The sequence below is a fragment of the Haliaeetus leucocephalus genome, unplaced genomic scaffold (genome assembly GCF_000737465.1).
Source record: "Haliaeetus leucocephalus isolate CR32 unplaced genomic scaffold, Haliaeetus_leucocephalus-4.0 Scaffold0, whole genome shotgun sequence".
NCBI lineage: Eukaryota > Metazoa > Chordata > Aves > Accipitriformes > Accipitridae > Haliaeetus > Haliaeetus leucocephalus.
Genome location: NW_010972436.1, coordinates 23,869,111 through 23,885,031, shown reverse-complemented (window position 1 = coordinate 23,885,031; position 15,921 = coordinate 23,869,111). Strand labels below are relative to the sequence as shown.

Here is a 15,921-nt window from a genome sequence, read left to right as displayed (position 1 = left end):
AATCCTTAAAAGCGAGTAATAGTTGAACAAAAGGGAGCTCAATGCCCCAGGAGCGTTGCTAGAACCAGGCACGTCCCCTCTGAAGTTTCACGTTGCCTGGGTGTGGGATCTGCCAAATTCAGGAAAACCCAGCCATCCTCCAGATGAGGTTTAACATTTCATCACAGCGTATCAACAAGGAGGCAATTACCTCCCTGAGACCATTTCTTATTAGCTTGAGGTATTAATGTGGAAAGCTGGCAGAGCTCTGCCATGACTGTGTAACTTATTAAACTTTTGATAAATTATTTTTCCCCGTTTTACATCTGAACCTTGACTCAGGGGAGAACTGCACTTTCTTTGGCCCCTGTCCAGGAAAGCACTTCAATGGGACGATTTACTTGTTTGAAGTTATGGACGTGTCTAAGTGCACTGCTGGATCAGAGCCTTTGGAAGCTTCTCCAGAGCTTTAATAAATTGATTTATGAAAAGGAAGTTCTTTACATAAATCGTAGGTCATAAATTCCTCTTTGCATACATGCTTGGAAACCTCTTAAAGGAAAGGCACTCATTTTTCACAGATTAGCCTCAATGGAAGAGGAAAGCCTGGTTTAATTATCTAACCACAAAATTGGAAACCACCAGTTCCTAAGTTAGAGCCCAACCCTGAAAACTGTGCTTACTGTAGTTTCAGTCGAGTGACATAGCTTTGCTTTCCTGGTTTCTCCATCTGTAAAATGGGACTAATAGGACTCACCTAAAGTATTATATGGGCTTCCAGGAATTTGTTATTGGAGTTGTTGTTTTAATGAGCTTCTGAAGACTAGAAGGGCTGGATGAGGACTGAATATTGTCACAACTATAAGTAGGGGTCTTCCCGATGGGAGCAACAGTTTGCACCATGAATTCACCGAAACAGTTTGGAGCTCTGCTGCATCATTAACAGTTTGAAATGAGTTCCACACTTGTTAGAAATACATACTTTATAGCATGACATCTATTTAGTACCAAAGAGAGTGAAACAAAAACTAAGCTAAATTCTGTCCTCTGTGAGAAACCCCCCCTTGGAACAGGAGCAATGCAAAGTCAGTTTGAAACCCCCAAATTTAGCTACATATTTGCTTTTTAATGGTGGGGATTGTGAGTATAATGACAGATTATAGAGGCAGCCACAGGTGGGCTGGGGAAAGGGGCTTCACCTCCCCTGACACGCATCTGGAGCACATATGGCATAAAACAGTGTTAGGGGGAAAGGGGACCTCGGGCCCCTGGGACTCCCCTTATCCCCAGAAAATCCACCCCAGAGCCTTCTTACTGACCCAGAGTTTTTTTAGTTTCTTAACCCACATTTAAATGTTGTTTTTGAAGTCTCCTGATCTAACCAAAAAGTCGCTCCACCCTTGAGTTTAGTTATTGATTGACTCTAGGAAATCGTTTGCCTTTTGGCATTCTCAATGAATAAAGCTTTTCCCCATGCCCCATTCTTTTCTTCAAAGTCATTTCCCAATGCGGATTATAAGAACCTGGTACTATATTTTTAGCGGGTTTAACAGATGCTCTTCTCCTACCCTATTGCTCGCACACCCTGCCACTCTGAATTGGCAGAGTAACATGCTATCATTTTTCGAGCACACTTTTTACTTCAATTTACATTTTCTTTTTGGTCCTTTGAGAACCAAATCACTGCAACTGAGCTGCAGAAGGGAGTGAATGGGCGAATTAGCTGCTCCAAAAGAAGCAGATGAACCACTTGTCTGATTTTCTCAAATTTATTTGTTTAAAATTATTCACTTAAAAATTCCTGATCTGCAAATTATTCATTAGCAGTTTGGTATCGGTATTCAAAATTCAAGCTGTGATGGTTGATTTTTCATTGGACATGTGAAACCATCTATCATCTGTGTTTTCTCATTGTACAAATGCAACTCAGAATCCTTTTTCTGTTGTGAATAATTCATAAAACCAGCTCAAAATTTGCAAGTATTCACTATTTCTAAATGGGAAGTGAACCCAGAGGGGGTATAAGCATTCTGCTGCTGAATTTTTTTTTTTTTTCTTACCCTGCCTTGTGAAAAACCTTTGACACTGATTTGGGCCAGTGGAACAGCAAAGACTCCATCTGACAATTGTAGATTACTAAAGAAAATTCTGTCTTGCAAAGTGTGAACATCAAAACACACAGTAATCCACAAACTGAGAGCTATTTTTTTTGGATGAAGAATCCCTAAAGGATGATCTCTGATAAGGGCTTCTGCATCTCAAAGAAGTGTGCTAGTGTAGCAAACCCATAAGAGAGTGCTTTTAAATACATTGCAATACAATAAAGTCCTATCAACAACATTGCAACAGATTTCTTTGGGAGGAAGGGAGAAAGAAGTAATCAAACCACAAAATACAGGCTCATTTCAACTTAGGGCACCTGGGAAAGATGCCTTAAATGTCTGCTGAAATTTGGATATACTGAACAAACAGCATTAATGTACATTTATACGTGCTACCTCCCTGCAAATAACAAGCATATTGCTAAAAGTAACCCCCTTCTACACTACAAATACAGACTCTCTGTGTTCATGAATTGGAGTGGTGGGCACTCAGTCCACACCTCTTTTTAAATGAGGGAAAAGCAGAGACCGTAGTATATCTGAAGTATGGACAGACATCAGTATCACCATCAGGAATGGTGTTTATGCACAATCCTCTTTGCTAAGAAGCGCAGGCAAATATTTTCACAAGGAATAGATATTTTCCAAGCATTCATGCAATCAAAACCTCTTTGTACAAAGCAGATTAAACAAGGAGTCGGAACTTGGCCAGAGATGGAGATGCGTGGCATTCAAAACAAATGTTTATGAAAACCGCTCTCAACCAGGCATGTCCTGCGACAGGCAGAGACAGTTGGGGTTTAAAACAAGGGGCAGATAAACTCCACCGGTTGTGCATGCTGGTGTCATGTTTGATGTTGCTTTCAATTGTTTCCTCCGACCTATAAATATTATCTTGAGCTTATCTAGTCTGAGCTTCAGCCAATTAATTCTGAGCTATGTCCCAGTCTCTGCTGACAGCAGGTGGATTATTCCATTGCAGTGGTCAGTTCAGGAAAGGCATCAGTCTGGAGCTTAGCATCATTCAAAGACTGGAGGTGTTGCAGTCAACAGCTTCTTTGCTTGCTGATCATGCGTTGAAGGCAGAGGGAAAAGAGCAGTACTCTACGGAAGCTGTCACGAGAAAGCTCTTAGGAAACGGGTGTAAAGTCCCTAAATCATTAGTAAGAATGCTCAGGAAAAAAGTCACAGCCAAGTTCCATTGCCTGTAGCATACACAGGAAAATCCTCTTAAACGGGCCCCAATGTCATCTCTCTACAAAAGTCCGTTACCACAAATCCATCATCTCCAGCGCAGCTTTTGGGTTCAATTTAATTGACCAAAAGTTAGTCCCAATCCAGGCTTAAAAAAGCCCCTGATTGTCATTTACTGATTTCGGAGATGAGTGTTGATGAGGGTTTCTCCACCAATTCTTTCTAAGATTATCCCATCTTTCAAGATTTGATACTTGGGAAAGGTAGTTTAAGCAATTGCTTTTTTAGAGTTGCTGGCAGCCTCCTTCCCCTTCAGCCATCTCCAGCAATGTGTCCTAACACTATGTCCTTCAGCGAGGAGGGAAAGATCATCTCTAGTTCTCAATTTCTACTCCGATGCCCCACCAGTTTCTCTCCAGCTGAGTCACCACAGAGAAAGATTGCTCCTTCCATCCCTTTTCCCCAAGAGCCTGCTCTGCTGCTGTGGAGGCAGGGGCTCACAACAGCTTTAAACAGTATAGTTGTCCGCAAAATAGTTCAAGCAAAGCTCAGCAAAGGATTTGGAGGCCAGACATCTCAAATGAGTTATTCAACAAGTCCACTAGGCAGGCTTTTGTACATGCTTTTACGGAAGGAAAATACTATGTGCGTTTCCCCGTCACCACACCGTTTGTGAATGATTATAACACAACATGTTTCTGCTGTTTGCCTGGAGCTGCTGAGTTTGTACCTAGAGATCTGTATTCCCCATTGAGCAGCTTTCCAAATTTCCTGTTTGCTGCCAAATTTCCTGTCTGCTTGTTTGAAAACTGCTCAGGGAAGTTCAGTCATTAAATGTACCATCATTTTCGCTGAATGCTTAAAAAAATACAGATATTATGTTTTCCAAGAGAGTTTCCTGGAAAGCACTTGCTCTAAGATTTCTCCTTTGGATACTTCACTGCCAGATGAGTTAAGAAGCAGATAATAATCTTTGAATTTGAGATGAACAATATAAACAGTCTTTCTATCCCTAGTTAAAAATTGAATTGGGTTAAATTATGCCCTTGTGTTGGATTGTCTTTAAGTGACAATTAAAAACTTGCTGTGTGAAGTAATTATTGATGACTTATGATTACTTTAATTGTTTTTTCCATCTGTATTCCTTGTTGATTAGCAAGGTGATTTCTGTTTGCTTTACCAGTAATTACACAATCTGCTGTAATGAGTTGTTCCCAAACAGCACTGAAATCCAATTTGTATTCTTGGGAAATTATCCTAAAAGCATGCGAATTTCATCTAGTTTCTGCTCAGAAAAGCACACAGGAACAGAATGACAAAAATACAGCCGAGGCAAAGTAAAAATAATGTAGCTTGTCACTTGGAGAAGCATCTTAAGAGTGAACTTATTAGTGCTCTCTGCGAGTTATCAAAAATCCACGGGTTTCAACAGGGTACTATTACTTCAGAATTCTTTTTTGACTAGTTTTCTTCCAGTTCCTCAAAGCAAATGCTCATGTGGGATTTTTGAAGATGTCTCAGTGCACATTCTTCTGGGCCCCTGCTGATGGCATAAACCTCCCAGATAACTAATAGGAAAGAGAATCCCTCTCCAGAAGCCAGGGAGCTTGGTTTTGAAGAGAAAAAAAAAAAAGAAGAAAAAAAAAATGCTGGTTTACTACATATCGGCTAATTCAGGATAAGTGAAAAAAAAAATTCCACATGAAGAGGAGATAAGTGGTTTTAATGTGTGTTAGCAGGTCAGCCGATGCTGTAAATCTCCCTGCTGCCTCCCCACATTTTATCTCAACATAACACATGCAAAAACATCCAAATGTCTTGTCTTATCTTGGTTTGCACCTCATGTCGGTTACCACATAGATGCTAAAAGGAGAGCAACCAGGCTTTGCCAAGAGGAAGCACAAGCTTGGTTTCAGACAAGGCACAGCAGGACAAAGAACGCTGCAGCTGGAGGAAAAGGGACAGTAAACGGAGGTGAGGAGAAAAGTCCAGCAGTAAGCGTAGCTCACTGCCTGCCTACACCTTGTGAAATGGTTGCAATATGAAGAATTACTGCAATTACTGAAGAATTTCAATTACTGAGGGAGAATTTCAGCTTTTGAAAGCGGTGTAAAAAACTCATTCGAACTCAGATTCTGCTGAACTAAGTTTACCAACCATGTTTATTTTTTGAAGTTATTTAAAGATAGAGCACATTTCAATGTCCTTTTTTAGAAGAATATGCTTAAAAAGAAAATAATGAATAAAACCCTGGAGCTCTTGCATGCAGCTTGCTTGGCCCTTTCCATTACTGTGAGCATAGCAGCCAAATTCCTTATACAGTGATGTTCTCCCTTGCACAGAGGATCAGAGCTGGGAGGGACATGTAAACTGGATTTAACACTCCAGACAGAGTCCCACACGCTCTGCAGGGCCGGGGAAGATTGTCCTACCGTTCCTCTCCCTGATGACCAGCAACTTTGCAACGTCAACTGTTGCAGACTGAAAAACATCTTCCTACCACCCCTGTGGCTCCATCCAGGATGACCAGGCACAGCTCAAGAGACTGGTGCCAGGAGGAGGGGGAAGGAAGAAGTGAAGGGAGAGAAGCAGCCTGCAGAGGGGTCAGGGATTCTTTATTGCGAGGGGGAGAGATCAAAGGAATTGGGTTGAAACTTGAAAGCTGGGCCCCAGTGGTGTGGAGACTCTGTGCTGGCCTCCTACCCTGGTATGACTGGCTTTGGGGTGCTTTGTGCTAAGGCAAATGAAGATGAGGATTCCTACTTGTAGTATGTACTCCTACTTGTACCATTGTCCTTTCTGGCAGAAATTGGGGATCCTCTAATTCTTCTGACTCTCTCTCCATCCTAGCATATTCAATACAATATCAAGATCAATCAGGTTCAAGAATCCAACTAAACAGAGATGATTTTCAAGCTAAGACTGTCATATTTCCCACATCAACTTGGTATTTTTCATATTGATTTGGAACATCTGATTAAATAAGTGCTTCAGGGAGTCAAGCAAATCCAGAACAGCACCTTGTGGAAACAGCCCAAACAGATTTTTCTCTTTTTTTTTAAATTTTTTTTTTTATCATGTCATATGTAAGTAGGGTTGATCCTAATCCTGCCCAGAAATAGGCACGCCTTCAGCTCAGCACCTCAACTCCCACCGGCTGGGATGGAAATGCAGCAGAGCTAAGGGGCCTGAACCCCCAGGGAAATGTTCTCTCAGTAATCACTATGCAAACCTCGGGCATTATAAGGCTATCTTCAAATAATAAATAATAATCAAGTGTATTCCCGTCTACTCCTGACAACAGCGTTCAGCATCAGGAAGGTACCCTGGGATGAATCGTGCCATGTTTTTGGAGATCTTTGTAAGGGGAGACTATCTTTCCTCTTCAGCTACCCTAAATCAAGGCTGTCTCCACATGAGAAGCAGAACGAAGTTGATGATGAAGAAATTCTTTTGCTCTAAATCCCAGTAGAAATACGAGACTTTTCAAGGCAGATGTACCTGCACAGCCACCACTGCTGCAACAAGGAGAAAGACTTTGGGTCTTGGCCAAGGTTTGGCTGATCAAGGAGTGTCATGCGGTCCCCAAAAGTCACAGCGATCCCTCTGCCATCCCTACCCAGTGCTGATAAACAGGACCCAGAGGTCTGGCAAAGGTGTCTGTTTGCAGTGGAAAGGTGAATCGAGACAAGCTGAAAATCCATTTGGAAAGGGTGAGGTGGGAAAACTGCAAATCAATGAGTCAGTTTGCCATCTCGCTGGATGTAAACTCGCAGCAGCAGGTCGTTCGACTCACCCTCAGAAATTTGCTGAGGTTTAATTCTTGATTCACAGCCATCTGCCTTGGGAATTGACTGGAGTTGTTAGAAAAGCCTGAGCAGGTGTAAAGGAGGTGACAGATTAAGAGAACAGCGAGACGTAAAGAGGTTCTTCTGGAAACTGCCAGGAAGCAATTAGGATGGAGGAATGATTTATTTAAAAGCATTTAAGCCAACAGGAGTGACACATGCTGTTTGCAACAAGGCTGCCCTCTGAAAAGGAAATATTGCCTCAAAAAGCATGGACATGAGGACCAGGAAACAAGCTGAGAAGATGGAATATTAATAGAGTTTCACAGACTTAGTTTGAGTAGTAGATGGGGAAACAAAAAATAAGAAAAGAAGAGGAAGTGTCCCAGAGGAAAAAAAAAACATGTGTGGGTGATGTAAAAGCCTTTTTTAACTTGAGTTATAAGAAGCAGCATTGGGCTTTCCATGAGATAATTTTTGTTTATAATTAATCTAGGCGCTCGTGTAGCCCGTCACATTATGATACACGAGAGGACTCCACAAGCGGTAATGAACTCCGCTGCTGGTGAGAGAAGCTGTTCATTAACTCGTTTACAGATGTGCTTTCATCTCCATGCCATGGACTAACTCCAGAGCAGCCCTAAGGAGTTTGTAGTCTTTACCTGAACGTGAGGGTTGTGATTCAAAGGAACAGGTAGCAGAGGTGAGAATTTGGTTTAGGTCACCTTAGTCTCTCGCTAGTATCCTAATTTGAAGACTTTCCTTTAACTTTATGCCTTTCATTCATAGCATGCAATTTCTGGATTGGCAGGTGCAATCATACAGTTAGGCATCCATATGGCAGAAAATGCAATGTCAGAATGAAAGGGTAACAAGATATTAAAAAAAAAAAGCAATAATAAATGTCTGCTCAGAAATGGTAGACGATAAAGGGAGTACCAACCTCATTACAAGCCCTTTTCTCCCAAAAGTATTTCAGAGTGGCAACAAGAAGTTCCAAGTATTTCAATTTATTTGCAAATTCCCCTTTCCCTGTAGTTTTTCCAGTTTGCATTTGGGGTACAGACCTAATTTTGTTCCTTTTCAAATCAAGGGGAGCAACCTGGGACCACAGGCCTGGCTCTCAAATACACTGGGCTGCCGCTCGGGCTGTGAAGATTTCTTTGGGTAATCCTATTCTTGGCAGCAATGGACAGGAGAAACCAGACTGCATTGAAAAGAGGCATCCAAAGTAATCCAAGCTCTCTTTCTTCTACTTTTTTTTTAAAAAAAGCACAATTAGGGAAGGAGAGACAGGTGTTCCTGGGGCACACAAAAAGCTATTTGAAAGCACTGGGGGCCTGCATTAGCTGAAACTGCTTATTTAAATAAGTGGCCAGAGCTTTCAACTCAGCTGCTGTGTTCCCTTTCGAATGTCCTTTTTTTTTCCCCTGCTCCCTCCCCTCTGATTTGAACAAGAAGGTTAATTTGACGAAATCCCTCGCTGCATAAAACATATGCTGTTGCCCAAACCGGGAAGGAGGTCTCCTCTTCTCCCTGAGACAGCAGCTTGCAGGGTATCGCTCACAGCTGTGTGCTACAGCAGGCAGACATTTAGTAGAGGTTCTCGTTGTTCTCCTGGGTTTTAGGATTTCTGTGACTAGCCAAGGAGGATTTTTACTGTTGCTCAGGCAGAACTCCTTGTTCCCTGGGCTCTGCTATTAATTCATCTCGGTGGTGATCTGGGGTTAATTCAAAAATGCCGTCTATGCCGAATAGCATCTGCCTTTGAATGGTGCTGCTCAGATCTGCTTCCAGCTCGGTCCAGTGGATGCTCGCTGGTTATCTGAAATTATGTGCTTTCAGGGTGGTGGGAAGGAATGTGAAAAAGAGAGGAGCGGCCCCTATTCCAGCTCAAACTCACCTCCTCGCTATAGGAAACTCTGTCAGCCTCAGGTGAAACACTGCTCCCAAAGTCTGTGCCCTTTGGATTACTGCCACCAGCATAATTTCATGGCTAGGGAGTCTGTGCATGCTACTGATATGCTATTAAAATGTATGCATATAAGAAGGAACCCCACTACTGTTATAAATGCAATAGCTCCTTGGGAAGAAGAGTCTGATCTTTTGGTTAAAGACCATTTCCCCTGTGTGTGCTGAAAGGAAGCTGCGTTATTGCACTTCCTACTTTATAATTGTTTTTCTGCAGCCTTAAAATTCTCTTCTGACAGCTTCACTGGAGTTTACATTGGTTTACAACACTGATTTTTTAAGTCATTGTCAGATAATGAAGACATATATACCTATTGTATAACTTTATCTCTCTGTGTTCATAATGAACAATTTTAATAGTCTGAAAATGCTGCATATCTGTTAACTGATGAATTACTGTAGGCACCAATGTGAGCACACTGGGAACCTAACACTACACAGGTGCCACCTAGGTACAAATACATGAGCTGTATTTCCCATCTCAAGAACGACAATATTCCACTAAAGTAGTAAACCAAAAAGTGGCAGTTACTGAAAAACCATCCCGATTCCTGGACAAGACAGTTTTTGGTCAAATATAATCTAATAGTGGATTATCAAAATAATTAAGAAATTGAGACATTACTCTCATTAGAACATATTAGCAATAACTTTGAACAGTTATCAGTGAGGCTAGCCTCTCTTCAGAGAACATTGCCTCTGTTCTAGCAGTCGAAATTCATTGGTTCTTCTTGATTTTGCCCTGGAAACACATATGAGTGTCATACAGTGGGGCACTCTAGACCTGTGCTGCTAATGCCGCTAAGCCACATAGATAACAGGAGGCTGGCTTTCAAAACACCAGCCACAGGCCCGGTAATCCCCATGGCTGGTATTTCTAGTGTTCAATGCAGCTACAAGATTTAAAATCTCACATTTTTACCTTGAGCATAACACTGAAAATGGCAAAAATGAAAGCTGTGATGTTCATTTATCTCTCCCCTTACCCAGCTCCAGGAGGCTGTCATACAAACGATTGTAAAATCTATATAGATAAACTTGCATATAGAAATATGTAGCAATATAGAAATATGTAGTAATACAGAAATACAGAAATACAGGTCTATAGATATATTTACAGATAGAGTATATTTATAGACACATAGATAAAACTATCTCTGGGCAAAGGAAGTAAGGAACAGGGGCAAAAAACTTCCCTAAATGCCAGGAGCAGAGAGAGCTCAACACCATCTGTCTGTCTACAATGGCAAGAAGAAGCCAAGGTGTGTAGGTAACATCAACGTGGCTTTGCCTGGAGCCTGAGCTGGGAAACTCTGCTATTCAGCTGGGCAGTAAATGCTGTCTTTCAGGGTTTCCACTCTTTTGGATTGGAATAAATTTGGGGAAGCTACTGACAGTGCTGAGGCTGGGCTCTTGTTGGGCTGTGCTGAGACGACCTGAAGAAAGCAAAAGGGAAGAGCTGCCACGCGATTGAAATCCTAGCCCGTGTGATTGGCGAGGCTTTTGCTGTTAACGTCTGCGCAGACAGGATTGCAAACGCTGATTTATGAGGACCACTCCCCACCTTAGGGACTCTCATTGCTGGCCAGGTTGTACACCGGGGTTCACGCTGGATAGACGGTTCCAGTGACAACATTGTCCTGGGAACTTCAGAGGCACCAAATGAAAAGCAAGCCAAGGGGATAAGGAACAGTCTAGAGCTAACATGGAGGATATTATTACTTGATTAAGTTAAGGGCCAGGAAAGTTTAGATGAAAAGCTTTGAAAGCTTCTTAGTAAGATCTAGCAGATTCTGGAAAGACCCTCAAGGGAAATGCTAGAAGTAGAGCATCTGCGAATGAGAACAATAATAAGGCTTCTTGGGTCAGAAAAAGTGCACAGGAGGATGAGAGACTCCGTAGCTTGCCTGTTAGCACACATGCCATGTGAAAGGTGAAGGTGAGGTGAAAGCTCAAGCCCGACAGCAAGTTGTGCATTTTATGGGAAATGGTTCCAGGCAATAGTGACTCCTTAGGATTCGCCTGCTCTCCATGATGTTACAGTGCTGCATGGTCTTCAGAGCTTGGGGTTTTTTTCTGAAAAACCTATAAAACTGTTTTCAAACAGATACTCAAAGGATCAGAAATGTGTGTCATATTGTGAGTCTGGAGGTTACGTTGACCCTGGAGGTGCTTTCTGGGTGCCAGCACATTTCTGATACTGAGCAGAGCACAAAGCAGAATCTTACAGCAGCTCTGGGCTGCACAGCCTTGTAACAGGAAAAAAAAGGTAACAGAAACAGCTGACTTCACCTTTTGCTGTGATTATGTGGGGCAGTCAGCACCAATTTTGAACACTGCTTGATTTTTTTCCTAAAAATAGCCTTCCGGGTCACTTTTAATCAAGTCCAAATGGCCAAGTCTCTGTGTTAGTAATTCTCCTATAAATAAAATTTGACGGGGATACCTTCAAAACCAACATCCAAGCATTTAAACAAGTTGTCTCAAACTCAGTTCTGACTCCAGGCCTTGTAAATCATTGCCAAATATCACACAGCTTCATGGCCTAATCCTCTGAAGAGATATCTAATGCTGCGTAAATCTGTGTCAGGAGGACAACAGCACCTGTGATGTGTTTCAGGGTGACACTTATGGGACTCCAAAGAAAATGGTAACCCTCTCAGATCCGTAGTCTGGTCTTGCAGGATTTGAACAGAATGTCTTCTGCCTCAAGAGAAAGGGGAGTTATAGGACATAAATCCAGGATGAGTGAGGAAGCATGCAGATGCACAAGGCAGTGTGAAGACCTTGAGAAGATCTGACTTTCAGTCACTGGGGGTGAAGCTAGCAAAGAAGGGTGTTGGATGTTCTCTGATTAATTTTCTTTTAAATGTCTACATTCATTTTACAAATGAATGAGCTTCCCTTGGTATGTGAGTGTATGGATCTTGGTTTCTATCAAACATGCTATCATTGAGCTGTTTTTCTTATACCTCCAGCCTTTCTGGATAGGAAGCTCCAAGGCTTTGTGGGGTTAAGACCATTTTCAGCACTAGACTTTCCACCAAAGACAGAAATATGTGCCACAGTGTTACTCCTATCACGATATCTCAATAATGCCAGTTATATTGCAGTTTTAAGATTACTTATTTGAATGGCTTTAGTATATAAGTGTGCTGTGCATTTGCTTACTGCTATTAGACAAATCCTTCAGCCCTTTCTCATTATTTAGGCAACATTAAGTCAATGAGGAGAGTAAATGAAAGGAGAAGGCTTTGGACTGTATGTTAATGCAACTTCAGGGTACAGGATGTAATCAAGGCTGGTAAGAAATAGGGAAGACAGAAAACGGGTGCTGCCTCAGTTTGGAAGTACTGGTGAGTTTAAGAAGGTTTCTAAGTCAAACCCAGATTTTGACCTTTAACTGTGAGCATTGACTGAGGAGGATTTAGGTGAAAGAAACATGTCAAACCTATGGCATTGCTTACTGTGAAATAACTTCTTAGGCATGCTCACGTCACGGGTTCAGATCTGCTTTCTTAGAGATGGAAGCAAAGGCTTCACTGGTGATTTTCACCTCCCCATGTCTAAGGGGCCTAAGACATCAGACCCTGAATCCAGTCTGCCTGTCTACTGTGATGGTTTTACAGCACACTCACCGCTAAAATGCAGAAGTGTTTATTAGGACCTTCCTTCCGCATCAGCCGCTGGGTCTGTACACAAGAAGTGAGTTCGTGTCACACCTTGTTAAAGAGTGACATGTTAAAGCGTGACAGCCAGCCTCTGTGCCACTTAGTAGTCTGCAGAGGTGGGCTGTCTTCTCCCGGCAGATACCAGCCCGCTGCATCCAGCCCAACCTTGGTGTCTCTGAGACCTCCTGCCCTTAGGCTTGCTGTCACCCACATGCCACAATAAAGCCATCAATAGGTAAATAATTTAACAAATTGATCAAGTTTTACAAAGATGCTTAGCTGTGCAGACAGTGCATATTGAGGAGAAAGCTGAGGATACTAGTTTGCGACTTATGGGACCAGGCTCATCTTATCCTGCTTTATCACAAACCTCATGGGTGATGCTGGGCTGGTCAGCCAGCAGTGGGGTTCAGAGGAAAATATCATCCCATCCTAAAATGAAAAGGAAGGGTTCCCACTAGAGCTGTGTGTCTTCATGGGGGAGACTAAAGTTTCCTTTTACATTAAGCACCTATTTTTTATATAGTGTAGAAGAATCCCTGGTTTTAAACTTAGCTGCTATCTTTAAAATGGCAATAAAGCACACTCCTTCCAGATAAGCATTCAACACCCACATTGGTGAGTGTGAGATAATCCGATACTACGATAACTGGGGCTGTGAAAACAGCTAAAGATGGGAGTAAGGGAACCGTGATGAACAATATACATAGGTCTCGCTCTTCTAAGAAAATAATAGTTTGTAATATCTAGCAGTTAATTTTGCTCCTTTTTTTAATGCATGCAAATTGGCATGATACCTGTGGTGTTGGAGAGCTGTTTGTTTCTCCCTGCTCGGTAAGAATTCAGGCTGTGAACACTGATTTGAGCATGTAAAACCCAATTGCTCCATGTGTTTGTTAATCTGACCCATAATCTCCACTGCCATTCAGTTCATCCAGACTCCAGTCCTGTGCCTGATAGCATCCGCATTTCTGACCAACTGGGCACTGCAAAAGGTCTGAGAACATGAAGAGCATTGGAACCCCTCCATGCTGTCTCCAGATTCAGAAATAGATAATTTATTTCAAAGAAATAGTCTTTGAGAAGTATGAACCTCAATGTTGAGCACCTGTCAAGTTTCCTTCTCCTTCAGAGGCTGTGCAGAAACCAGAAAAAGTGAAAAAGTGCAGAATCAAGGTGTCATGCACATCATTCTTTTAGAGTCTATGGTATAAAGTCACGTCTATCAGCAATCTAGAAGACTTGTTTCTAATCAGTAAGTTTAAGATTAGTAATTGAACGGTAATGCTAAAATCTTTTATCTCTGCTAGAAATGGTTAGATCTTACAGGTGCTTTCATCCAGAAAACCCTAAATTATAACACTTACATGACTCATATTTTCAATAGTGGAAGATACACACATATTGAGGAGTGTACAGGAAACCTACAGCACAAGCATCACAGAGCAGTGATTTTGTACTAGTGATCTCCTTTCTCATCCACTTTGTGCAAGGTGACATTAAGAGGATTTCTGTGTGCTTAGTTAAAAGAAAACCAACAGCTTTGAAAGTCTGTATTTCTATAAATTTTGCACTAAAGTGAAAACAAAAGTTTTGTCAGTTGGTAAGAATTCTGTATATGTGTGGATATAAAAATATCCTTTTTTCTGTGTAGGTTTAATTTAATGGCTTCCATTTAAGATTTTTTTTCCACTGTTCCACTAACTAGCTGTTTCTTTTCAGGAAAGGAAGTCAGAAGAGAAGGAAAATGGCAGGAGTGTACTAACAGATTGGATTTTTGCTTTGTGTCTCCATTCAGGTCTCTTTAATAAGCCTCATCGCCAATACACTTGGATACTCTGAAATGGGTCCCATTAAATCCCTCAGGACCCTCCGAGCTCTGCGACCGTTAAGAGCATTGTCACGATTTGAAGGGATGAGGGTAAGAGTATATAAAGCATCGATCAAAGCTCAACTGTGTGACATCAAGCATGTAACAGGCAACTGTTGCATGTGGGTTTGTTTTGTCTGCAGAAGGAAATGAATGATAATGCTGTATCAAAATCAGAAATCACTCCTTTGTCTTGATTGCAATTGTATCATTATAGCTTTATCCTCTGGTGGATTTAATGATAAACTAATCCTGCTGCCTAACTTGTCATACTGCACTTTAAAAAACAGCTTTTTGGCCAAGGAAGCATCTGGCTAACAATTACCTCTCAATTATAAGGCGTATCAGGGGAATAACCAAGCTACAAGTTTTCTCCCTGCTTTTGACATGTATTAAAATGAGACCGACTGGGAAAGTTCTTAAGGACTTTTTCACTAATAATTAAAGCAAAAATTAGAAATGCTAAAGATAGGGAAAGCAAATGGATGAAAATATAAAATCTTTCCTTTGAACAGATTGCAGTTTTAATGTGGAATGTCAGGATTAACATTAAAACCATGTAGCTTGTGTTTGTTGCTCCATCTTGTGCATTGACCTCTTTCCTTTCTGCGTTCCTTTGCCAGCATGGCTATATCCACACAGCATACCTGTTTATTTGTTAAGCCTACCTGCTCCACTAATCAATTATTCTCTAGATAAGCACTTTATTTAACTCCTTGCACCATGCACGACTTGCAGATGATGACAACTGTGTTCTGTATGAGCTGAGGGTACAGCTAATCTTGCAGATTGTATAGCAAGATAAAGCAAATCTGTGACAAAATTATATGTAAAACAACCTACACTGTCTGACAATCCCAAATCTCTCTACTAGGCCAACGAAAATGCTACAGCTTTCATACTGAGGTATATTCAGGGTAAAGCCTTCCTCTAGACAAAATTTTGGTCTGAATCATCAGTGACTAAAATGTGTAGTTCATGCACTGAGCTCCAAGCAATTAACTGTTCTTTTTTGCAATACCCTTGCAGTAAGACAGACTGAAGGCTAGAGAGCCTAACGACCAAGATAACCCAGGAAATATGGTGACAGAGCAATTTTTGAAAACCCTGTACCAATGCTTTGCCTATTCTGTGGAAGACCAGAATTGGGGATCTGTGGCTTTATCCCACAGTCCTTGTGATTATGTAAATGACATTATTTTTGTGGGTGAAGATCAGACAAATCTAGTTGCAGACCACTCTCCTTTGTGTTAGTACTAAGACAAAAGGATTCAAAAGGCTCTATTCATCTTGGCACCCAAACCTGAATTGTTTTGTTCACCACACTCTTTTCAGCAAACACAGGC

The 15,921-nt window shown here is 41.5% G+C and overlaps 1 protein-coding gene across 2 annotated transcripts in view; it reads left to right on the top strand.

The window, feature by feature from the left end:
* The window catches only part of SCN5A (sodium channel, voltage-gated, type V, alpha subunit), a 174,672-nt gene that overhangs the window by 139,786 nt on the left and 18,965 nt on the right, over positions 1–15,921 (top strand). For both annotated transcript variants that reach the window (XM_010561013.1, XM_010561020.1), the window contains one exon: positions 14,504–14,626. In XM_010561013.1, the coding sequence (XP_010559315.1) occupies positions 14,504–14,626 (123 nt within the window). The remainder of the gene's footprint in view (positions 1–14,503; positions 14,627–15,921) is intronic.